The sequence below is a fragment of the Mustela erminea genome, chromosome 7 (genome assembly GCF_009829155.1).
Source record: "Mustela erminea isolate mMusErm1 chromosome 7, mMusErm1.Pri, whole genome shotgun sequence".
NCBI lineage: Eukaryota > Metazoa > Chordata > Mammalia > Carnivora > Mustelidae > Mustela > Mustela erminea.
The window spans coordinates 52,249,751-52,275,420 of record NC_045620.1 but is presented as its reverse complement, the minus strand read 5'-3'; the positions used below and the strand labels follow the sequence as shown (position 1 = coordinate 52,275,420).

The window sequence follows — 25,670 nt, the reverse complement described above, 5'->3', positions numbered from 1 at the left end:
CTTTCTTCTTCTTCTGGAATCCCAATTATTCTAATGTTGTTTCATCTTATGGTGTCACTTATCTCTCGAATTCTCCCCTCGTGGTCCAGTAGCTGTTTGTCCCTCTTTTGCTCAGCTTCTTTATTCTCTGTCATTTGGTCTTCTATATCACTAATTCTTTCTTCTGCCTCATTTATCCTAGCAGTGAGAGCCTCCATTTTTGATTGCACTTCATTAATAGCTTTTTTTATTTCAACTTGGTTAGATTTTAGTTCTTTTATTTCTCCAGAAAGGGCTTTTATATCTCTCGAGAGGGTTTCTCTAATATCTTCCATGCCTTTTTCGAGCCCGGCTAGAACCTTGAGAATTGTCATTCTGAACTCTAGATCTGACATATTACCAATGTCTGTATTGATTAGGTCCCTAGCCTTCGGTACTGCCTCTTGTTCTTTTTTTTGTGTTGAATTTTTCCGTCTTGTCATTTTGTCCAGATAAGAGTATATGAAGGGGCAAGTAAAATACTAAAAGGGTGGCAACAACCCCAGGAAAAAATGCTTTAACCAAATTAGAAGAGATCCAAAATCGTGAGTGGGGAGAAAGGGGATAAAAAGAGGTTCAAAAAGGAAGAAAGAAAAAAAAAGAAAAAAGGAAAAAAAAAAAAAAAGAAAAAAAGAAAAAAGAAAAGAAAAGAATTAAAAAAAAAAAGGAAAACACCTAAGAAAAATGTAAAAAAGAAAAAATATATATATTAGATAAACTAGTAAAAAATCGTTAAAAAAGAAAAAGGTAACAGTTAAAAAAAAAAAAAAGTTTTACCCGAAGGCGAGAAAAAAAAAACCAAAAAATGAAAAAGAAAAAAATTAAATTAACTGCAAGACTAAAAAAAAATCACAGGGAAAAAGCCATGAGTTCCGTGCTTGGCTTTCTCCTCCTCTGGAATTCTGCTGCTCTCCTTGGTATTGAAACCGCACTCCTTGGTAGGTGAACTTGGTCTCGGCTGGATTTCTTGTTGATCTTCTGGGGGAAGGGGCCTGTTGTAGTGATTCTCAAGTGTCTTTGCCCCAGGCGGAATTACACCGCCCTTACCCGGGGCCGGGGTGAGTAATCCGCTCGGGTTGTTCCCTGAGCGCTTTCCGTAGAGTTCCGGAGGACGGGAATACCAATGGCGGCCTCCTGGTCTCCAGCCCGGAGGAGCCGAGAGCCCAGGGCCGCACTCCTCAGTGCGCTCTCAGAGAACAGCGCCCAGTTACTCCCGTCTGCCTGACCTCCGGCCGCGCTCCGAGCTCTCCGAGCCTGCGACCAGTTCAAGGTAACACCGAGCTGTGAGCTTACTGTCGGCTCTGTCTCTGTAGCCGGCTTTCCCGTTCCAATACCCGCAAGGTCTGCGACACTCAGACACCCCCGATCCTTCTGTGACCCTGCGGGACCTGAGGCCACGCTGAACCCGCGTGGGCTTCGCCCCGGTTTAGCCTCTGGAGCGATGTCCCTCAGCGGAACAGACTTTTAAAAGTACTGATTTTGTGTGCGGTTGCTCTGCCGCTTGCCGGGAGCCGGCCCCTCCCCCCGGGGTCTATCTTCCCGTCGCTTTGGATTCACTTCTCCGCCGGTCCTACCTTTCAGAAAGTGGTTGTTTTTCTGTTTCCAGAATTGCTGTTCTTCTTCTCTTCGATCTGCCGATGGATTTTCAGGTGTTTGCAATCTTTAGATAAGCTATCTAGCTGATCTCCGGCTAGCTGAAGCAGTCTCAGCCTGCTACTTCTCTGCCATCTTGACTCCTCTCATTTCTTAGTTTCTGAGCTATACATATTCCATTCCCACAGCCTACATGAGAAAATTAGGATTCTGAAAGGTTCCATAACATACCCGAAATCACAAAAGCCAGTTAGTCACAGACATAGGTCTGACCTGCCTGTGAAGCTAATGTTCCTTCCACTACTGTCCCAATTTGTTTGGCTATAAGCCAAACAAATGTTCACTATTTTCAACAGTGAGGAATGGGGGAAGAAAAGTACAAGAGAAGTGGGAATTTCCAAACAATGCTGCCCCAATAATTGCTATTGTACTTTTGAGTGCAGCACAAGATACTAAGGAAATGTGGCATTTTTTAAAAAGTAGCATCATACGGATATAGTAAGAAAAATGTAAACAATGCCAGTAAGGAAATAGTGCAAAGTAAGTTCCTCTTCTATCCTTAATTTACTAGGACCTCAACAGACCTATGTATCTTTCCAGAGAAAGACCGTGCATTTTATGAGTATATGTGAATAAGCAGGTGTCTTAATTTATTAAAAAAAAAAAAATGGCAGTGGCCTATTGCTCTGCATTGTGGTATTTCTCCTTAATCTCTCATGGAGACTGTTTCACTGTTAGGCAGATCTACTTCATTCTTTCAGTAGTATAGTATTTTGTTTTATATGTAACAATATATGTGGATCTCTATCTTTATTTTATCTTTATTCCCTAGTCTTTAATTACAATAAACTATACTGTAATGAGCAGCTTTGACCACATGTATGATGAAAGGGAGAATCTTACCACTGCAGCAAGAGAATAGTGGTTTTGGCACCTTGAAGTCCCCCCCCCCACACACACACACATTGGGATTATGAATGTAATCTCACAGATACACAGGTGTGGATCATGACTGGATTTTACAGAATGCTAACAACAATTTCCCTCTGTACATTCTGGGTAATATAAGCTATTGAAGCAAGCCTTGTAACTTAATTACTACATATACAGTGTTTCCAAATCCTGAGTACCTAACTGAACACATTGTTTCAACATGAAATGACTCTTGTCCTCTTGTCAGTTGGAAGATGTCCTTACATAAAGCACACAAAAGTTCTGTGATGAATACTTAGGTACTGGCTGTATTTTCACAATTTAAAAAAGTGAAAAATACACAAGCACATCAAATTGGCTTATGGTTTTGTTTTTTAACTATGCATACTTCAACTTAGTCCCTCCAGCCAGCTCCTCTGTCCCTAGTCATTGTGTGCCATATCGGCAGTAGCTCATGTCCCTCTCCCATGCCAGAACACAGAAGCAAGAGCAAAGAAGAGCAGTGGTAGTTATGGAGATGTGGAAAAAGAGATCATTAAAGGCCAAAGCAGTTTTCAGAGAAGACCATGATATTGCAATGAGTCAGGAAAAGTGACATATATAGCAAGAAAGAAGGTGGCATTTAGGGTAGAAAAAAAAATCCCTGAGTATCAGAAGGAGGTAGGATTTAGTATTTGGAGTAAGAAAACAGAGAATATAAGAGTTTCGTGGAAGGGAAAAAAAAAAAACTTCATTGGTTTCCTATTGTAGTTACGAATAAGTTTATAAATGAGGTTGAGAAACTGATTACATACAACAGATAGGTATCTGACTGAGGAATTTTGAAGTGCCCATATCAAGAGTCTGACTTATTGGTAAAGGCAAAGGGGGCCCTGTTTAGAGCTTGCCTTAGACACACTCAGTGGGAGAGTAGAACAGTCCATGGCCAGTGGTACTTCCTGATGTCAAAAAATTATGGTAAGAAAGCTGCATAGTTTTAACATAATGACTAGCATATTTTTGTTAAATACTTGCTGAGTAAGCACTTTGGTTGATAACTAAAATATGCTTAAAAAATGGGATGGGGGGTGCCTGGGTGGCTCAGTGGGTTAAGCCTCTGCCTTCGGCTCGGGTCATGATCCCAGAGTCCTGGGATCAAGTCCCGCATCAGGCTCTGTGCTCGTCAGGGAGCCTGCTCCCCCCTCCCTCTCTACCTACTTGTGATCTTTGTCTGTCAAATAAATAAATAAATAATTTTTTTTAAATGGGATAGGTTTTGTACTAGTTTATCATTAAATTTTGACTAATAAAACCTCAATTATATTTCTGTCATTTATGGAAGTTCATTTCAAATCTGCTTTTGATTGTTCATTTCCTGTATTTCTGAATACTTGCCCAAAAAAGTCTACTTAGTATCTCTGTAGATAAATGTTTAATCAGGAAGTATGAATGAGTCACATAGAAGTATTAAAAATAGTTGTTTTTAATATTCCCACTGCCACTACCTGACTAGTCACATTTCCAAACCAAGTTTTAGAATAAAGTTTTTAACAAATTAACAAGACATTACTGAAGGTAAAATAACACGGAGACAAGAGCTGACCAAGTCCCTCTAGTGGCAAACGCTAAGCTAAAAAGAATTAGAAGCAGATTTCCAGTCTGCAATACCAATGATCACTTACTATGTGTAAATCACTGTGCTGGGTACTGGGGTCTCAGGAGGAATAAAACAGAGTCCTTGATCTTAAGAACTTACCTCAGAGAAACACAAATCCATTGATCAATCTCATTCCAAGGAAGACTACAAATCACCACCTACACTTGATTACTCAGTTTGCTTTTCTATAGTTTTTACTTTATTTTAAATACATATACAGATCATACACAAACACATAAAAAAATTTAGAACTATCTACACACTACCTACAAGGAAAAACAAAACAACATACAGCACCTTTAACTCCTGGCGAAGTCTAACACACTTTTTTTAAAAATTTTTAATTTTTAATTTTTTATAAACATATATTTTTATCCCCAGGGGTACAGGTCTGTGAATTGCCAGGTTTACATACTTCACAGCACTCACCATAGCACATACCCTCCCCAATGTCCATAAACCAACCCCCCTTCTCCCAACCCCCCTCCCCCCAGCAACCCTCAGTTTGTTTTGTGAGATTAAGAGTCACTTATGGTTTGTCTCCCTCCCAATCCCATCTTGTTTCATTGATTCTTCTCCACAATTTTTTTTTAAAGTTGTAATATATAATGAATCATAGAAAAAGGGGCCATAACATTTTGGGGCAGCTGGAGGAAGAGATGGGCGCTCTACTTTATTCAAAATTTCAGTTTGCAGAGTATGGGCAATACAACAGAGGTGGGTCTTGTTCTGGGGTCCTGTGGGAGACATACAATAGATGACCTTTTTCCTATCAGCCAATTACAGGGAAACATTTGGTGATTCTTTCACAATAGGACCTCAGATAACAAGTTTCCTTACTTGTAAACATTTTGAAACTGCCCCTCTCTCTAGGTATAACAATGAACCTTACAGGAACAGAAATGTGACTTGGCTTTATCTTTGTCCTACATTTTTTTTTTCTTTATAAAATTAATCCAAGAAATAGAACCAAAGTTTTCAAACTGTTCCCTGGTGTTTCCTGGAGTTCTTCAGGAGAAACGAGGGTGCGGGGGTCTGGGGGTGGAGTAAGAGAGAATGAAAAGCAGAGAGTGGTCAAAATAATTACCTGAGCCTATTTTATGGGTTTAAGATGACAGAGTTCTTTGACTTAAAATAATATTTTGCAAGATTCCACGAACTCATTATTTAAAATCATTTTATTAACTCTTCAGGTTAAGGAATCTTAAACTTAAAAGAGCGCCAATCTAAACTTTTCCTAAAAACAAGTAATAATAACGTTACTGACTCTAGAAGTGGATGCTAATTACAACCCAGCGGGGAAAAGAAAGAATTCAGATGAAACCAGTAAGACTGGAGAGCATAAGGCAAAGCAATACAGCAGCCCCGTGTGTGCATATCCCGCCTGGATTTCTCCCAGGGCAGTCTCAGTTTAGGGCAGCTTGGGGTAGTCAAATTTCCATCAAAATATCATCTCAGTGGGGCGCCTGGGTGGCTCAGTGGGTTAAAGCCTCTGCCTCGGCTCAGGTCATGATCCCAGGGTTCTGGGATCTAGCCCCACATCAGGCTCTCTGCTCAGCAGGGAGCCTGCTTCCCTTCCTCTCTCTGCCTGCCTCTCTGCCTAACTTGTGATCTCTCTCTCTCTGTCAAATAAATAAATAAAATCTTTAAAATATATATATATATATTAGTGTTACCATCATTTCCAACAAATATAAAAATTAGAGGATAACTACAAAGTCTAAATTTCAGCCTCAGAAGATCAAGACATGGAAATTCTTGAAATTCATGTAATAAAGAGTTAGGGGTATCAAGCTTAACAAAAGCTTACAGTAATTAGAAGGCCGCTTAAAATAATAAATACAATTTATTTTGAAATTACTTCTCTCCCTTTAATAAGAAATGGGAGTATTTTATGTTTATTATAGGAAAAAAATACCATTCCTTATTGTGTCATTTTTTAATAACACTGCAATGAACATCCCTCCTGTGGTACACTACTTAGATTTCCCTTCTAGCAAGAACCTGCCCTTTGAGTACAAAGAATGCAGCTGGCTGACAGCCTCTAGCTATGGATGGAGCCTTCAGGATCTGCCTAGTACTCTGGAGACCAATCCTCCCTGGAAGGCCCTAGCCCAGAACTGAGCACAGTGAGGGTGTCAGGACCTGGCCCCCTCTGTACTAGATGGGCAGCCCTAACAGTCAAGAGAGCTTTGCACTGCTTTGGCCCAGACTCTGCCAGACCTGCATGGCGTCTGAGGCTCTCTTCACCAGGTTCTAGCTTCCCAGCTTCTTTCCTTTCACAGCTGGCTGTCTGCAACTGCATCAGAGACTGAAGGCTCTTCCTTTCCAATCCGTTTCCTCCTTTCTGTTCTCCCCTCCCTACCTCCTATCCCCAATCTACCTCTTACACTCCTAAGTTCAGCATCTGCTTCTTGGAGGAGCCAATGGGCAATAGCTGTATAAGCATCAATCATTCTGTGCATTTGATAATTTCCTCATGATAAATTCCTAGAATATAATTATTGGTCAAAGGTACGAACATATTGCCTAAGTGCCCCTCAAAAAGGCTATACCTGGGGCACCTGAGTAGCTCAGTGGGTTAGAGCCTCTGATTTCAGCTCAGGTCATGATCCCAGGGTCCTGGGATGGAGCCCCACACTGGGCTCTCTGCTCAGCAGGGAGTCTTATTTTCCCTCTCTCTCTGCCTGCCTCTCTGCCTACTCATGATCTCTGTCAAATAAATAAATAAAATCTTAAAAAATAAAAAGGTTATACCTACTCACATTTCTAAAACTCGTATGTTCAAAAATATTACCAAAAATCAAAACTGGTATGTTCATTTCATTATTTAGTCAACAATACAGGGTATTAACACTTTTTAAGTGTTTGTCAATTTGACAGGCAAACACTGACATCTTAATTTGATGTCCAGTATTCTCAACACTTTTTCAGCATATTTTCATAAATCATCAGTTCCATGTTTTTTGCCATTTGCCCATCAGGGTATCCATTTTTTGCTCCTCTTATTAACAAAAGTCGTTGGATATAACCCTGTACTTGCAATATGTATTATAAATATCTTTTCCTGATCTGTCACTGACCTTTTCAATTTTCATAGAGCCCAATTTATCAATCCTTGCCTTTATGGTTTCTTCCCTAAACAAAAAGGTTAAAAAATCTTTTCACACCCTGAGGTTTAAATAAAATGCATCTAAATTTTTCCCAAGTTCTTTTAGGGTTTCATGTCTTTCACATAAGTTTTTATTTAGGCTGTCTTAAAATTATTTTCTAGCACTGTGTGAGTCAAGGCAATCTGACTTTTTCCCAACATCCTTAGCCTACTACTCCGTTAAGGGACATTCAAACATCCATAGTCTGTTTTAGGGAAACGAAACCCCAAGGGAAAAATTAGAATGTATGAATGGACTAGAGAAGCCAATCTGACACAGTGAGGAGAAATTACTGAAGGACTAGGGCTGCCTAGCCAGAGTGGAATGGCTGTCTAATAAGAGTGAAAGGATTTAGCTACTGCCCTCCCCAGGGCAGTAGTTGCGGGGGGGCGGGGGGGCGGTTCAAATAGTGATACAGTCATCAACTGGTCAAACAGTAGACCAATTTCGGCACTAAGTGGGAAACAAAAATAATGATCTTCTAAGGTCTCTTTCAACTCGATTTTATGACTGTATACCTATGAGCAAGGATGTGATGTGTTAGAGAATGAAGAATGAGTCATGGAAACTGCATGCTCAGACAAGGGGAAGTAAGGAAAGGCACAACAAAACTGCTAGTTGGTGAAAAGACTTCTTGAAACTAAATCTCAAGGCTTAATTAAATGAAAAGTAGACAGCTTGAATTCCTGGGAGAAGGAGTATGTTCCATGCAGACTAGGTGACAAAAAAGCCAATCAAATTTTAAAAGTCATTTATTTCACCCAGAAAAAGCAAATGGGAAAAGGAACTGAAGAAGGGGGAAGGCAAAAAAAACTCATTAAAAAGACTTAAAATTGAAAAGGAATATCTGAAGAAAAAAAGAATACTGAGGAATCAGGTGAAAACAATCAATACACAACTGCTTTTTAATTGTTCCCAAATGCACACCATACTTACTAAAAGGACTTCCATTTTCAGGACAGAAATACCCAGGCACTGAGGATCAAAAGTGAATAAGTCAAATATCCTTGCAATTTAAATTTTAGTACAGTGAAAAAACAGCCTTTCAGTTTATGAACAGGACACAACGATAGCTCAGGGAATAAGGAAACCTGCATGGTCAGAGAAGATACTGACAAGATAAGGCTTGAGTAAAGACTTGAAGGAGAAATACAAATATTCCTAGCCAATGGGAAAAGAAAATAGAGGAACTGATATGCGCAAAATATGCAAGTATACTTGGAATGGATGGGAAACAGCAGTAAGCTCTTTATCATTTAAGCCTAAGGAGGCTTAAGGTTAAGTGCAAGGAGGACAGAAAAGGTGAGCCTGGACAAAGCAAGGAGGCAGGGGGCTGAACATCCACTGTGCCTTAAAGTGAAGGCCTGCCCACCTTCAAGTGTCTTGACCTAAGATAATCTGGTAGATGCTACTGTGAAATAGGAAAGAAAATGAGATAAATCAGCATATGTTTGATGCAATTTTCGAAACGCTGAGTTTAAGGTTCCCCTCTGGATCTCTTACAGAGTCTAATCACCCAAATCTTTAGTCAAGTATATAATTAATCTAGGGTAATTTTTTATGATTATTAAAAATACAGTGATAATTCTCATTTCTAAGTTTCCACTGCTTCTCTAAAACTGGAATTCATCCATATCGGTAATTCTTCTACATTTTAGAGCACTAAAAAACTTAGCCTAACTCATTTAGTCAGTCAGTCTTACTTTTTAGACTGAACATAGTTAATGCTATATTACTACTAGTAGGCTGCAGTTTAGGAGATAGTTTCCATTTTTGTAAGTCAGAAAAAGAAATGTTTTTTTAAAAAAGGAAAAAGTGGGGCAACTTGGGTGGCTCAGTGGGTTAAGCCTTTGCCTTCAGCTCGGGTCATAATCCCAGAGCCTTTTTCCCCCCAACCCCCTCTGCCTGCCTCTCTGCCTACTTGTGATCTCTCTGTCAAATGAATAAATAAATAAATCTTAAAAAAATAAAAAAATAATTTAAAAGAGGAAAAATTGCATATGAAAGTCTATATTGAAATACTATGGGGAATATTATCACAACAACTGGAAGCAATAATTATGAAAATTAAGAGAAATGATATGATGTGAGATTAAATGACAAAATAAGAATTTAAGACTGCATTGACATCATGGTTATAAGTTATTTACATATGAACAAGCATAAAGAGTTTGATTCTTAGAAGGAGGAGAATAAATACTACCTTTTTTATTGATATCCATTAATATTATCACTTATATGAACTTAACAAAGACTGAAAGGAAAAAAGAAATAAGTATTTTTAAAATACCTATAAAAAGGCACTTATTCAACAGATATGTATGTGTATGAGCGACTACTACATTTCAGGAACTGTCCTAGGTACAGGGGAAGTATAACTTAACAAAACAGAAAAAAGTCCAGGCCATCAGCAAGCTTCCATTCCAGTTAGGGGAAGACAGACATAAAGCATATGCTGTGATAATAGGTTCCATACTATAAGGGGTGTCCATTAATGACAGTAAGCCTTGAAACAACGCCCCCACAAATCCCCTGTGGGAAAAGTTTGGTCACATGTAAAACTGGTAAAATATTACCATACTCTGACTAAATTAACAAATACATAAGGAAGGCTTAATCCTTCCTAACCTAAGAAAAGCAATGGGCAGAACTCTCTAGGGAACTGTGAAACAAGACACAAGCAATAAATAAGTGAAAAATTTTATTATTCCTCTTTCATCTGTACTGACAAAGAGGAATATTATGCTGTGATGATGCCCTGTTCCCTCTGTAGGGCAATCCTTTTTCCCTGGGCCATACTCTCCTTTGGTACCATGGCCTCTCTAAGGTCCTACAGGATCTGACCACCATCTATCTATCTCTCCAGCTTCATCTTGTTCTTGATGCCCCCACTTTGGGCATGTTTTCAGACACGCCAAAGCTGCATGCCACCACAGGAAGGCGCTTTGCAACTGTCACTCCATCTGCCTGGATACCCTTTCCATCCTTGGTCCCATACAAAAGTTCCTCCTTTCAAGGAGCTTAGTGAAGAGGAGGCAGTTAAAGAAAGCAGGGTATGGTCAGTGTTAGGAAGGGAAGAGAGAGATGTGAACCAGAGCAGTCAAAGGGATAATGGGGAGAAGGAAAGATTTCCAACAAGGTGCAAACACAATTCAATGGAGAAAGGACAGTCTTTTTTTTTTTTTAATGGTGCTGGAACAATTAGACTCCCATATGCAAAAAAAAAAAAAGGGGGGGGGGAGAAGAAGAAGATGGAGAAGAAAAAGGAACCTTGTAGAACCTTGTACAATATACAAAAATTAATTCAAAACAGACTGTAGATGTAAAACTTTATGGCCTTAGTTTAGGTTAGACAAAAACGTCTTAGCTACAATACCAAAAGTGTGATCCATAAAGAAAAAAATGATAAATTGAATCTAACAAATGAAAAAACTTCTGTTCTTCAAAACACACTATTAAGGGAATACAAACACATTACACATACTTTGATGACACATTTTTAAGTCATTTATCTCATAAAGGACATATATGAGAAATACATATATATTTAAAGCTTGTACAACTCAGTAATTATACAAGAACTTAATTTTATAAGTGGGTAAAGTTTTGAACACGCACTTCACCAAGAATATAGGGATGGCAAATAAGCATATGACAAGATGCTCAACATCATCAGTTATTAGGTAAAGCCAAATCACGAGCTATCACTATATACCTATCAAAATGACTTTTTAAAAAACTGACACCACCAGTAAAGATGCAGAGCAACATGTCATTACTGGTGGAATACACATTGGTACAAACATTTTGGAAAACAGTTTGACAGTTTCTTAAATTAAATGAACACCATTCCACTCAGCAATCTTACTCCTAGATATCAACCCAGATGAAATAAAAAATTATATTCACATAAAAACCTGTATGTGAATGTAACCAGTAACTTCATTTAAAACTATTAAAACTGGGAACAGCCCAAATGTTCCTCAAATGGAGAAAGAATGAACAAACTCAACTGTGACACATCCATACAATGGAATAATACTCAGCAATAAAAAGGAACATAAAACAGGGACCAATCTCAAAAGTATTATATTCAGTGAAAGAAGCCAGCTCAAAAGCTACAGCAGTTCCATACATAGGACACTCTGGTAAAGGCAAAACAATAGGGAGAGAAAACTAATCAGAGATTAGGAGGAAGACAACAAAGCATAAAGGAATGGGGGTTAGATGGTTTTATACCTTTGATTATGGTTGTGGATACATAGCTGAATGTGTTCATCAAAACTCATGGAACTTTGTATTAAAAAGGGTAAATTTTACTACACATATATTATACCTCAACAAAAAAAAAGTAATGAAGATATAACAATTTTCTAAGTAAATATAAGGAAGCAATACATGGGAAAGCAGTTGCTAACAAAAACTTAGAACATTTGAGGATAAACTAAGTAATTCAGACAACGTATCTGTAAGCAACAAAAAAAGTAAATACATCAAAATAAGCAAATGCAAAAGGCAATTAAAAATTTTCTCCAACTGGGGCACCTGGGTGGCTCAGTGGGTTAAGCTGCTGCCTTCAGCTCAGGTCATGATCTCAGGGTTCTGGGATCAAGTCCCGCATCGGGCTCTCTGCTCAGCAGGGAGCCTGCTTCCCTCTCTCTCTCTCTCTCTCTCTGCCTGCCTCTCCATCTACTTGTGATTTCTCTCTGTCAAATAAATAAATAAAATCTTTAAAAAAAAAAAATTTTTCTCCAACTGTTCAAATTACAACTGAGCATTAGGTTCTTCTGGCTCTCAGAGTTATGTGGAAACTGTAAACTATATTTCTATTCTATACAACAGAATCTCTATTACTAAACGACAAGCAGCCTATCTTCTCCCAAAACAGAGAGCCCTAGAAATGATCTCAATGGTCCATGTCACAGTAGAGAAGAGTTAACATGACATCAGTATAAATGTACAGCTTAAGAAGGCTGTTAGAATAAACTGCTTATAGTGGTAACAGATGCAAACTGCTGGAGCACAAAGTAACTGCCGAAGCCCTGTAGGAGGAGGTACGACGACAACATGAACAAAACAAGATTTCTCTGGGAGCACCTGGGTGACTCAGTCGCTCAGGTCATGATCCTGGAGTCCTGGGATCGAGTCCTGCATCAGACTCCCTGATCAGCAGGAAATCTGTTTCTCCCTCTTGTCGCTCACCGCACTCCTGCTTGCTCTCTCTCTCTCTCTCTCTCTCTGCCTCTCTCAAGTGAATAAATAAAACTTTAAAAAACAAACAAAAAGCAAGATTTCTCAACAAAATTTGAGAAAGTTAATGTTCATCCTCCCAAAATGGAGTAAGAGTACTTAGCTCCTAGGGTTACGAAACAAATGTGGTAATACAACCAAAGTACTTGTCATAGTGAATGCACTTTAGCATTTGGTAGCATTCAATTATGCTGGTGGATATACTCAAAGCAGCAAAGGAGAAATCCACATAAAAATATATCTAGAGGGGCACCTGGCTGGCTCAATCGGTTAAGCGTCCAACTCTTGCTTTCCATGGTCTCAGTCATGGGATCCCAGCCTAAGCCCAGTTGGACTGTGTCAGCACAGAGACTGTCTGAGATTGTCTCTCTTCTCTCTGCCCCTCCTGTTCATGTTCTCTCTCCCTCTCGTAAACAAATACATCTTTAGCCAAAAAATTTTAAAAGTATCTTGAATACTTTAACGTTTGCAAAGATCTTTAGAGGTTACTAGGCCACTAAAAGAAATAAAAATATGTCCAGAGAAATTGGAAGGAATGGCTAAATTTATCTTTAGTTTTTACAACTATACCTCAAAAATTCTGAAGGGAATTTTTCATGATTAGTCAATATAATTAAAAGGCATCTCATGTTATTTTAAGATTGAATATACAGACTGAGTCTGAAATACCGAATCTTCCTCCTACCTAAAGCATCTAGCCAGTTCTTCTAATCTATGGCCATCTCTTCCTTTAATATTTAGCTCAATATTGAACTTTTGCAAAGTCTTCACTATATAACTTAAAACTAGTACAAATCATAATCTTACTAATAGGTTGTATTTTCCAAAAGTTCATTTTAGTAATAAGCTTTTTGAATTTAGAATACAGTTCCCATTAGAAACAATATTATAAATGGAGTTCAGGCCCTGAGTAGGTTCACAAATGCCTCATTTATTTACCTATGATATACAAACAATTTATAGTCCTAAATTAAGTTTTCAAATCCAGCAGCTAACCAAGAAAAAGGCTATTTGTTGCCCTCTTCCTAGAAAGACCAACTCTAGATCATGCATTCATAATGGAGGTATTACTAACCCACAGAAAGGTGGCAGAAATCAGTTCTTGGGGCATGAAAAACCCCAAATTCAGTGGTCTGTAGCCCTCCCAAGCTCAACCTACCTAAAAGAATTATTCTTTGGTATTGAATTCCTCTTATCAGGGAGAACTTAAAGTTATTTGGTTAATTAGAATAATTAATTTTAAGGGATTAATTAAATCTCCTATTTGATTTAATAGGAGCTAAACTAAATTTGATTTAAATTTAATTTTTCTCCTTAAGGGGCAATGATGAAAATAAAAGGTAGAGAAATACTACTCTAGATAAACCTTGAAACAGGCTATGTTTGCCATTTTGTCTTTTTCCACCTTGCTTTTGCAGCATTCTCCCATGCTGTTCTGCCCACTCTAGTCTCTTCCCCCAGTCTGGCCCCAAATCAAAACTGCTCAGCTGTATTCACTCCTAATGGATTACCTTTCTGGATTCCATTAGGTATTAGGTATTAGGAAAGTGACCCACTGCCTTTCCAGAGCTAGCTATACTTTCACAAGAGAAGGAAAGACTTTTTAATAAGTGGATTTCATGCATTATAAATGGGAAAATAATGAAGATCATATAGATGGGGGATAATTCAGTGTCTCTTTGTTTTTGAAGCCCTGACTCACTGCTCTGCAGACTGAGCATTACTAGCTATGAATTTTCAAATAGGAAAATATCTCATCCATGTATATAGGACTACCCTAGTTAACAACTCCTCTTAAAACAAAAAAAGGAGGGAGCACTTCTCAATTAATTTTATGAAGTTATTATTCCTCTGATACCAGACAAAGACAATACCAAAAACCTAGAGACCAATACCAATATACCTCATGCACTGATAAAACATCCTCAAAAAAAAAAAATCTACATCTGTGACAGAAGACTGAATGCCTTCCTCTAAACAACACAAAGCAAGGATATTTATTCTTACCACTCTTATTCAAATAATGCTACAAATCCTAACCAGCACAAATGAAGCAGCAAGAAAAGGCAAACAGACTGGAAAGAAAGAAATAAAACTGTCATTATGTGTTAAATGATACAATTTTCTATGAAGAACATCCCAAGGTATCTACTAGGAATCCCAATTCCAAGAATAAATGAATTCAGCAAGGTCAAAGGACACATGATAAACATACAGAAATCAACTGTATTTCTACATGTTAACAATGAATATGTGGATGATGAAATTAAAATACAACTTATAATTGCTTAAAAAATGAAATGTGTGTAAATCTAACATGCAAGATTATATGCTGAAAGCTACATAATGCTGATGGAAGAAATGAAAGAAAATATAAAGAAATGGGGAGAGAGGCGCCTGGGTGGCTCAGTGGGTTAAGCCTCTCTCTGACTTCGACTCAGGTCATCATCTCAGGGTCCTGGGTTGGAGCCCCTCCTCGGGCTCTCTGCTCAGCAGGGAGCCTGTTTCCTCCTCTCTCTCTGCCCACTGAGATGATATTTTGATGGAAATTTGTACAACAGTGAAAATTTAAAAAGAAAACCTGTTTTTAAAAATGTGCCATTTGGGTGGCGCCTGGGTGGCTCAGTGGGTTAAAGCCTCTGCCTTCAGCTCAGGTCATGATCTCAGGGTCCTGGGATTGAGCCCCACATCAGGCTCTCTGCTCAGCAGGGAGCCTGCTTCCCGCCCCCCCCCCCCCCCCCCCCCCGCCTGCCTCTCTGCCTACTTGTGATCTCTCTCTGTCAAATAAATAAATAAAATCTTTAAAAAAAAAAAAAAAGAATCCAACTTGATTTCAGCTCAGGTCATGATCTCAGGGGTCATGAGATGGAGCCTTACAGCGGGCTCTACCCTCAGCAAGGAGTCCTGCTTGAGATTTCTCTTTCCCTCTCCCTCTGCCCCTCCCTCTGTTCACACTCTCTCTGTAAAATAAATAAATAAAATCTTTTTAAAAAAATGGGTCATGGGGCACCTGGGTGGCTCAATGGGTTAAAGCCTCTGCCTTCGGCTCAGGTCATGATCCCAGGGTCCTGGGATGGTGCCCCGCATCGCTCTCTCTGCTCAGCGGGGAGTCTGCTTCCTTCTCTCTCTCTCTGCCTGCCTCTCTGCCTACTTGTGATCTCTGTCAAATAAATAAATAAAATCTTAAAAAAAAATGGGTCATGGGCTTAAATATAAAATAATAAACTTTAAAACTTTTAAGAAAAAGATGAGAAAACATCTGGGATCTAGGATTAGGCAAAAAGTTCTATAACTTCACACCAAAATAATAATCCATTGTAGGAAAAATTGTTAAAATGGATTTCATCAAAATTAAAAATGTTTGCTCTGTAAAGGAGTCTTTTAAGAGGACAAGAAAAAAAGCAATAGGCTGAGAGAAAAGATTTGCAAACTACATGTCAAGAAAGGACAGGCAACCAGACATATATCTAACAAAAGAAAAAAAAAAAAAAACCTCTAAAATTAACAGTGAAAAAAAATCCAGTTAGCAAATGGGCTAAAGAAATGAAGAGACATGTGCTGTGAAGAGCAGTAGGTGTTACAGGCAACTAATGAATTGTTGAACACTACATCAAAAACTAATGAACTAAAACTAATATGTTGGCTAACTGAACGTCATTAAAAAAAAAAAAGGAAAAAAAAGAAACGAGACATTTCACTGAAGAGGACATGCAGATAAATAAGCCCATGAAAAGATGCTAATCATTAACCATCATGCAAATGCAAATTAAATTAAAACCAGATACCTGCATAATATATAATACATATCTATACATATCGACCAAAATGTCTAAATAAAAAATAGGAACACTAAATGCTGATGGGGATGCAGGGAGACTGACCCCACATACACTCCTGGTGGGAATGTAAAATGGTACAGAAACTCTGGAAAGCGGGTTTTTTTTTTTTTTTTAAGATTTTTATTTATTTATTTATTTATTTATTTGACAGACAAAGATCACAAGTAGGCAGAGAGACAGGCAGAGAAGAGGAAGCAGGCTCCCTGCCAAGCAGAGAGCCCGATGTGGGGCTCTACCCCAAGACCCTGGGATCATGACCTGAGCCGAAGGCAGAGGCTTTAACCCACTGAGCCACCCAGGCACCCCATGGAAAGCAGTTTTAACAGTTTCTCATAAAAACGAAGTATGCAGGACAGTGGGTGGCTCAGGCAGTTTAAGTGTCTGCCTTCCGCTCAGGTCATGATCCCAGGGCCTGGGATGGAGTCTGGCATCAGGCTCCTTGCTCAGTGGGGAGCCTGCTTCTCCCTCTGTCTGCTGCTCTCCCTGCTCTCTCTCTCTAACAAATAAAATCTTAAAAAACAAAAACAAAACAAAACAAAAACTAATAAACATGCAACTGCCATGTGAACCAGCAACTATACTCCTGGGCATTTATCCCACAGAAATGAAGACTTATGTTACATGACATGTTACTGTACTGCAATGTTTATAGCAACATTATTCATAGTAGCCCAACAATGGAAACAACTAAGTGTTCCTCACATAAAGTGTGATACATCCATACCATTGAATACTACTCAGCAATTAAAAGGCACAAACTAATGACGTGCAACCACCTGGATGAAATCTCCAGAGAATTTTGCTCTATGAAAAAAATCCAATCCAAAAAGGTTAGGTACCCTGTGATTCTGTTATATAGCAGTCTTAAAATGAGAAAATTATAGAAACAAAAAACAGATTAGTGGTTGTCAGGGGTTAAGGTGGAAGTGGTATAGAAATGAAGTGGATGTGGTATAAATGGACAACCTGAGGGATCCAGTGGTGATGGCAAGTTCTCTATATTCTCAGTATCAATGGCAATGCCCTGTTTGTGGTCTTGTACTATAGTTTTGCAAGATATTATTACTGAAGAAAACTGGGTAACAGTACAGGGGATTTCTATTATTTACCAACTGCACGATTACATCTGAATCCTCAATTACCTCAAAATAAAAGGTTTAATTAGAAAATAAAGGTAGCATTATTGCAAAATAAGTACACCAACTCACAAGAAATACAATACCAATTAAATAAAGTGCTCTCTTTAGATCAAGTTTAATTCTGAAGATTATTCTGAATCAGTTTATAAAGCACATTTTCCTCATCTACATACCCACACCAAGGAACGGTAACACAGTTCAGACAGAAAAACAAAGTTCTCTGAACACGTAATAAAAGTGCAAAGAGATCTTGGGCTGTATCAGGGAGAAAAATCCTTATCCAGGCTCTATCAAAGAAGCTGGCTGTAAAACTTCCACACATCACCTTACCTCTAAGGCTACCGTAGTTCCCAAACGTCCTGGTCTCAGGCCCCCAAAGAGCTTTCACTTACCTGGATTACAACCATTAATATTTACAGTATTAGGTAATTAAAAGAACTTTTTTAAAAGACAAGTACACACATTAGGCCTCAGAAAGGTGAGGTCATCCCACCTCACATAGTCTCTTGAAAACTCAATGTATACTTAGAAAGAGGATGAAAAGGGCAAGTAACTCCTTGGTATGGTTATGAAAATAACTGTGACCACACTTTGAGAACCACTGGCTTACTATCAAATGAGGTAATTATTTAAGTGATTTTAAAAGTATAAAACATTGAACAAATCATTGAACAAAACATACATTCTTTTATGTTCCAGGCTGCCAAAAAAAAAAAAAAAGCTCAAATCCTAATGGAGGACAACTAGGACAAGCGCACAGTTGGTAAAAAGAGGGAGCTTCTTCAAAGTCCGAGGGAGCTTCTTCAAAGTCCAAGAAAGCTGGGCTCCAGTTGAGTATGGTCAGGGAAGAGTGTACAACCGTAAACTACTACACTACTGTTGGATTGATCCGCTCCGCACGTCCAAAACCGTTATGAAAATGATGGACCCGCAATCACTGTTTCAGATTTAACTTTGGGCAAGACAGGGAAGCAGTTGCAAAACTTCCAGCCACTCCAGCACCGCGCTCTCCGCGAGCTACGTTGGGGTCCGTCCCGGGCCCCGCTTCTGGGGGAGAGGGACTGCCCCGCCCGGCGTCTCCCGCCTTGCCGCAGGAGAAAGAGAACCCCTCCTCCCCACCCGCGTCGGACCAGCCGGCCGCGGGCGCCCGGGGAGGACCCGGCGAGTGGGCAGTAGCGGCTGAGGAGGGGCGGGGCTCACAATCCCCGCCTGGACTGGCCGCGGCCGTGACTGGGCTGCGAGCTCCGAGCCCCGCGCTGAGGAAATTACGCTGTGACCTCGGGAAACGCCGGGCGGGGGTCCTGGGAGTCGGGCCCTGGGGGAGCAGGCAGTGCTGGGCAGCAGAGGGGGCGTGAGGGGTCGACCGAGACTCACCAGGTGCCGCGCCACCTCAGAGGTCATGGTCCCGAGCGAGAGCTGAACGAAGGCGGGGGGGCGGTCCCAGCGAAGCGGGGGGTCTCAGTTCCAGCCCCTGATCAGAGCGTCCAGACCACGAACCGAGCAAAGTGGGGCCGGGAAGGGTGGAACGCGCGGGGAACCGGCCGGAGGCGGGTATAACGGGCGGGACCAGCCTCCGCTGGGGGAGGGGGCGGTATTATTGGGGGGGGGAGTCCAGGAAAAGGGGAGGAGCCAAGCCAAGTGGCCTCAGTGACGCGAGGGCGCGGAGCGGGAGGGCGGAGGCCCCACGAGGCAGGGCGCGCGCCATTAGCCACACAAAATCGTTGCGCGCGTGCGCGCGAAGCGAGTTTCTCAGAAGAGTGCCCTTCGACGTCTCAGAGAACGATAAATCCATGCAGGGGGAGGGTGACTGGAGGAGGTTCGGAAGAAGATGCGAGGAAACAAATCTCCTCCGCCGGCGGAGAGCCGCGGGTACGTGCAGTGATTGCAGGCCCGCGCGGAGGCCGGAAGTGGGAGGGCCATGAGGCGGGGAGGGGGCGTGCCCGCCGGCGGCTGGCCGGAGCCGAACTAGCGGCCACCGCGGGGACCGGAAGTGGGCGGGCTCCGGGGCGGAGTGAAGCCAGCGGGGCGGGGCCGGCGGGGGCGTGTTCTCCCGGGGCGCGGCCCCAGTAAGGCGTTGGTGGCGTCTCCCGCCAGGGACGCCCAGGCGCGAATACCGAGTAGCTGTACGGTTCGATTCTACGTCGGTCAGAAGCCAGCGTTTTGAAGCCGGCCGAAATGGGGCCGGGTTAAGCTGCCCGCCGCCGGACGAGCAGCGCGGCCAAGAATGGAAAGGTCGGCGGAGCTCAGCCCCGAAGCCGTGCTGCGCTTCCTCTCGGAGCGCGGGGGTCGGGCCCCGCATGCCGAGTTGGTGCAGCACTTCAGGGGTGCCCTGGGCGGTGAGCCCGAGCAACGTACCCGCGCCCGCGCCCTTTTCAAGGAGCTGGTCAATGCCGTAGCCACGGTGCGCACCGACCCTGCCGACGGCTCTAAGTATGTGCACCTTAAAAAGAGGTTCTTGGAGAGGTCCACGTCGTCCGAAGCCGTGTCCCCCCGGGACCTGCCGAGCATCTCGGTGACTGCAGAACCCGAATCCAGCAGCTGCTCCCTGGGGGCGTCCGACGGCCTGGTCGAGACCCGGGAGAGCGGCCTGTGCCCAGAGGCGGCGTCCCCGAGTCCGGGTTGCGAGCCGAGCGATGGAGAGCCCCCGGCCGCAGCGCTTGGGCAGCCAAGCCCGGCCGGAGAGAGCCGGAATGGGCCGCCCTTCAATGGCTGGGCCCGGAGGAAAAACTCGCGGCGAGACGTGCAGACTCCCCCCCGGCGACCGGTCCCCGGGCCCAGCGAGGACCTAGCGCCCCCGCCCCACGGCTGCGGGGAAATGGACTCGGGCAGCTCCCCCGGGGGGATGGCCACCCCAAGGTCTACCCGCCAGAACCTCCGGGACCTTGTGATGGGCAGCTCCCCGCAGCTGAAGAGGAGCGTTTGTCCAGGAGGGAGCAGCCCGGGGAGCTCCTCTGGGGGAGTACGCGTCAAAGGCGGGGGCGATTCAGACAGTGCATCGGTCGCTTCGTCCTCGGCAGAGGAGGAGAGCAGCGGCGGGGGTTCGGTGACGCTGGACCCTCTAGAACACGCGTGGATGCTCTCAGCTTCAGACGGCAAGTGGGACAGCCTGGAAGGGTTGCTCATCTGCGAGCCTGGCCTGCTCGCCAAGCGAGACTTCATCACCGGCTTCACCTGCCTGCACTGGGCCGCCAAGCATGGCAGGCAGGAGCTCCTGGCCATGTTGGTCAACTTCGCTAACAAACACCAGTTGCCAGTGAACATCAACGCCAGGACAAGCGGAGGCTACACTGCCTTGCACTTAGCTGCCATGCACGGGCACGTGGAGGTGGTGAAGTTGCTGGTGGGGGCTTACGATGCAGACGTGGACATCAGGGACTACAGTGGGAAAAAGGCCTCTCAGTACCTGAGTCAGAGCATCGCGGAGGAAATCAAGAACCTGGTGGGAGCCCTGGACGAGGATGATGGAGAGAGTGCCACTGGCAGCGGGGGTGGGCGCTGGAGGCTTTCAAAAGTGCTCCCTTCACACCTCATCACCTACAAACTCTCACACGTCCTGGAGGATGGAGGGGATCACCACCACCACCATCACCAATTGACTGAGGGATGGGCTGGAGGCAAAGCAAAGGATCCAGGTCGCAAGGCCTCCAGCAGCTCTAGTGGACGAATAAAACCCAGACTCAACAAAATCCGCTTCAGGACCCAGATCATCCACACTACACCCTCTTTCAGAGACCAGGAGCAGCCACTGGAGGAGGGGGAGGAGGAAGAGGAGGAACGGGCTTTTAAAGGTCACTCATCTTCATTCAAATTGAGGCCGAAATCCAATGTATTTGGGTAAAAATAATTTCGTTTAGAAAATTCTAGGTTTATTGGTCTTCAGGAATAGAGTACACACTGTAGGCTAGTAAGTGAGACCAGAAAAGAGGCTAAATTTTGCATTCTTACTTGGGGAGTTGGAATGCTGGAAGGAATTCCCCTAGCATTCTGGGTTAAGTAGGTTTCCAAGTGATTTCATCAAACCTGCCCTAGGCCTCTTTTTCCTGTGCCACCCCTCTGACTGGAGTCCCGGTTTCTGAGGACTGGGAATGTATTTAAATTGGGTGTACAGAATTGGTGATTGAGGGTTCCTTTGATTTTACAATTACTGGATGCCATGCAAAATAAGGAATATTGCATTTTAATGTTTCTGTTTTTAAAAGTGGTTACTCTTCAAAGGGCAACAAGGAGTGCAAGTTATAATGAAATTTTAAGTGAACAAAACTACATACTGCCTTGGTTTTTTGTTTTTCACTAATTGCATTTACCTTTTAAAATACTACTGAAGGTCAGGTCAAAGTTGAAAAGCGAAAATACTATTTAGTGAATAAAAATGGTATCCTGTTTATATTGTAAGTAGTGCTCAACTATTTTTTTAAAAAGCAATTTCAACTCTAATCACTGAACTAAAGAAATAAGCAGTATTCACTTTTGAGGTAATCCGTAGAGTGGTTTCCTCTTAACTCTAATATCATTGCACTCAGTGTTAAGGTACATTATTTTAATACAAAAATTATTTTATTTAAAGAGAACACAATCTATGGTACTTTTAAGTAAAACATTGTCTTTGGTTCTGATTCTCACTAATTTGTTTTGCTATTCTAAAAGTCTAAATTTGCCAGAGTTTTAATTCTAGGGATCATATAACCATTGGTTCTATTTGATAAGACCCTATTTGGTACTTAGAAGTGAATTGCCTACAGAAGCTGTTTCTAATTTAGATGACTAGCATAAATGTTAGTGAGCCTATGCTTCTGTGAAGTAATTATTAAATCAATGATTCTCACGTAAGGTACACTTTACTAATAAAGTACGCTCATAGTCTGTGCTTTGTAGCAATGTTTGCATATGTTTCTAGTGCTAAAGACTTTAAATTTTCCAGTGTTTCCTTGAATTTGTTAGAGGCGTACAGTGAAATTATTGAAAAGCTGTGTAGTAAATCTACCCAGTTAAAAATAGCACTTTATAAAAGGGAGAAAAGGTGGAACTATTTCTTTATTTAAAAGCTGCTGGCTATTGAATTCTTTTTGTATATAAGTGGAAAAATACCTTTCATTACGATTACAGCGTTAAGTGTAGTTCTTAATCACATTTCATTCAAATTTGTTAAATGTCTATAGAATTATTATAAAATTTAACTCACAAGCATATTAAATCAATTTGTAACAGGATTCAAAACAACTTCCTGGGAGATTAATTCTCACAAGTTCTGCTCCCTTAGTCTTTTTGGTCTCCGAACTGCTGAAACTAAGTACCTGGAGCCCTTAGAGGTTAAGGAGTGAGTTAACAGCTTGCAGAGTCAATGAACCAGTATATAAATGGCACAGAACTGAAGGTTAGGGAGTTCTTAGATCTTTACTTTACCAGTTTTTAGAAATTTGTACCATGTGTGTCACACCTTTCTAGATAGCAATTGAATTTGTTTAAAGACATATCGGAAATATTCACATAAAATACATAAATTATTACCCATTTGTGTGGCTTTTGGTTTTAGATTATGGAAGTAGGCTATGTACATTTGGGAAGCACTTTTAACCATACATATGGGTAAAAACAGTTTAATTTTGTATATTAGAGGTTCCTTGAAGATGAAAAGCAGTCATTTGTTTGGAATTATTTATATATATCTATATGTATCTCTCTCTTTCTCTCTCTCTCTCTCTCTCTCTATATATATATATATACCTGTATCTAGTGCAGAACAAGCAATATAACTTCCCGCTGAGGAATCTTACATTTCATTGACATATAAAGCTAAAATGAACTATGGAATGTAGATACTTCAGAACCATCTAAATGTTCTATTGAGGTTGGTATTAATCTCAAAACGTATATATTAGTAACTAATTGCACAAAATCTATAATTTACTGGGTTTTTAGAGGTCGAGTCAGTACTTCAGTTTAACCTGCTTTTCACACTAAAGATTTTAACTTCCAATAAAATCTAACTTTAAATTTTCAAAAATCATTCCTAAGAGGAACCACTTCTAGCATTCCTTGTCATGATGTGCTTGTGTGCAGTGAGTATAGCATTTTCAGCTACTTAAACTCTACATTCCTCTTCTTTTCAGTTTCCAAATTGAGATTATTAAAAACAAATGATATGTGTAATTTGATTTTATGGAGTTGTCTTATGAAAATAAGTATGTCAATTACTTAGATGTTTGTTGATATGAAACTGTGTGATATAGACAACCCAAGTATGTCCGTGTGTTTCTTATAGGTACACTTGAAACTAGTGAATGTTTGGTCACAATTCTCTTCACTTTCATGGTGTGTAAAATGCAGCTAGTTTATATAACTTGAAAATCTGGTACTATTTTAATCATGACTGAAATCTTGGGAGTCCAGGATGCCTCGTCTCTTATTTTTTAAATGAGTGAAGCTTTGGGAGTTTATAGAGAGTGTAATTTGTAAAAGTTTGTTTTGTCAAAATAAAAGGTTCACACTACGTTTTTTCTCTGAATTGTCTAAATCACTGTAGCCCTTTATACTTTTACCTGTGTAGTATTTTATAGTTAACAGTGCCTTTCAAAGTTGCCATTTTCATTAGATCCCTTTCCTCTTCCTTAAAGTTGCTAAGGGAATGAAGATTGATGGCTCTTCAGGGTTACGAAGTAAATGGCAGCTAGCAAGATTTTAAGATTAAGTGCTTTTCTACAATATTTTCTGCACTTCAAATTGCCAATTTTGGGCAAAACAACTGTAGTTTGGCTTCAGTGTTGGAGGAATCAACTTGGACAGAAGGGGTAGTACCACCACTACATTAAAAAAAAAAAAAAAAAAAGTATAGTTCACGCACACACCAACTAACCTGAACCCTTCCAACCCAGACAGATCTTAAACATATGGGAATGCCTTTTTTAATTTTCTTCAGTATCCATTTGCTTTGGTCGTTAATGAGCTCATTTCCTCACCAAATAAATACTTTAATCTCTAACAAAATTCACTTCTATTCAGATGGCAAAAGGATATGTGGGAAGACTTGATGTACTTTTTCTGCCATTGTGCACCTGGGAAGATCCAATTATCATTGCTGCTGGGGATTTTTATTGCCACTCTTGCTTTATGACAACTTATAAAATATTTTTCCATATACCTGAAGGACTAAGTTTAGTTTCTGTTTCTAGAATGACTTCTTTCCTGAGAAGTATGTATCTTAGAAGGATTCATTGAACAGCCCACTTGAAGGATCTTTGTATTTAGTCTTAGTGAAAAACTATATTTTGCTAAATAAATGGCAGTTTGGAGTTTCCTAGAAGTTAATCCTAAAAAATAAATACTCTGGGAATTTACTGCAAACCATTGTTCTTCAGTGATGAGTCAAATTTTCATGAATAACATTAGAAGTTAAGTTGGAAAATTACATTTTGTGGACTCATTTTTTAAGATTCGGAAGTAGAGTTGTTTGTGTCATATCTAATTATTTTCCTTTGAAGAATATCACTTTCATGTTATACTTTTTCTCTCTTTTCTTTAAAACTAAGTTTTGTCTTAGGAGTGGCTTCCCCCTTAAGTTAAAAAATTGTCTCTTTTTCCACATTTATTGGTAAGGAATATTGGACAAGTCTCCACCCTCACACAATGTCTGGTGTGTTGGAGATAATGAGTGGGTGTGTATGGGTTTTTTTTTTTTTTTAGTGGAAAACACTATAAAATATTTCATAATGTCACATCATATGGATAATTTCAATGATACACATTTATGCCAAAGGTATTTTCCATAGGATCTGGCTCCTAAATGCTAGCCAACCACCTCATTTACAGACCAGCCAAAGAACAATCTTTCAACCCCAGAGGTAAAATCTGCTTTAATAGGATTTTACTTTGAGAGCAACTTAAAAGATTTTCATGAGTAAATTTGATTATAAGAAAGTTTTACCTTACAAGTTGATTCAAGTACATAATCCCTAGGAGAAACTACTTTTTTTTTTTTTAGATTTTATTTATTTATAAATAAATAAAGTAGGCAGAGGCAGGCAGAGGTGAGGGTTGGGGGAGCAGGCTCCCTGCTGAGCTGGCTCGATCCCAGGACCCTGGGATCATGACCTGAGTCGAAGGTGGAGGCTTTAAC

General features: G+C 40.8%; 2 protein-coding genes across 5 annotated transcripts in view; one reads left to right on the top strand and one right to left on the bottom strand.

Moving 5' to 3' along the window:
* SEPTIN10 (septin 10) overlaps positions 1 to 19,131 on the bottom strand; it is a 78,161-nt gene extending 59,030 nt beyond the window's left edge. The window contains exon 1 of one of the 4 annotated variants that reach the window (XM_032351625.1): positions 18,935 to 19,131. In XM_032351625.1, the coding sequence (XP_032207516.1) occupies positions 18,935 to 18,961 (27 nt within the window). In that variant the 5' untranslated portion in view covers positions 18,962 to 19,131. The remainder of the gene's footprint in view (positions 1 to 18,934) is intronic. The other 3 variants (XM_032351622.1, XM_032351623.1, XM_032351624.1) reach the window with 3 other exon arrangements.
* Positions 19,132 to 19,205: 74 nt separating this feature from the next.
* Positions 19,206 to 24,046, top strand: SOWAHC (sosondowah ankyrin repeat domain family member C). Its single transcript, XM_032351620.1, has one exon. It carries the CDS (start codon positions 19,785 to 19,787, stop codon positions 21,396 to 21,398), a length of 1,614 nt encoding a protein of 537 aa, XP_032207511.1. The 5' UTR covers positions 19,206 to 19,784; the 3' UTR covers positions 21,399 to 24,046.
* The last annotated feature ends 1,624 nt before the right edge of the window (positions 24,047 to 25,670 follow it).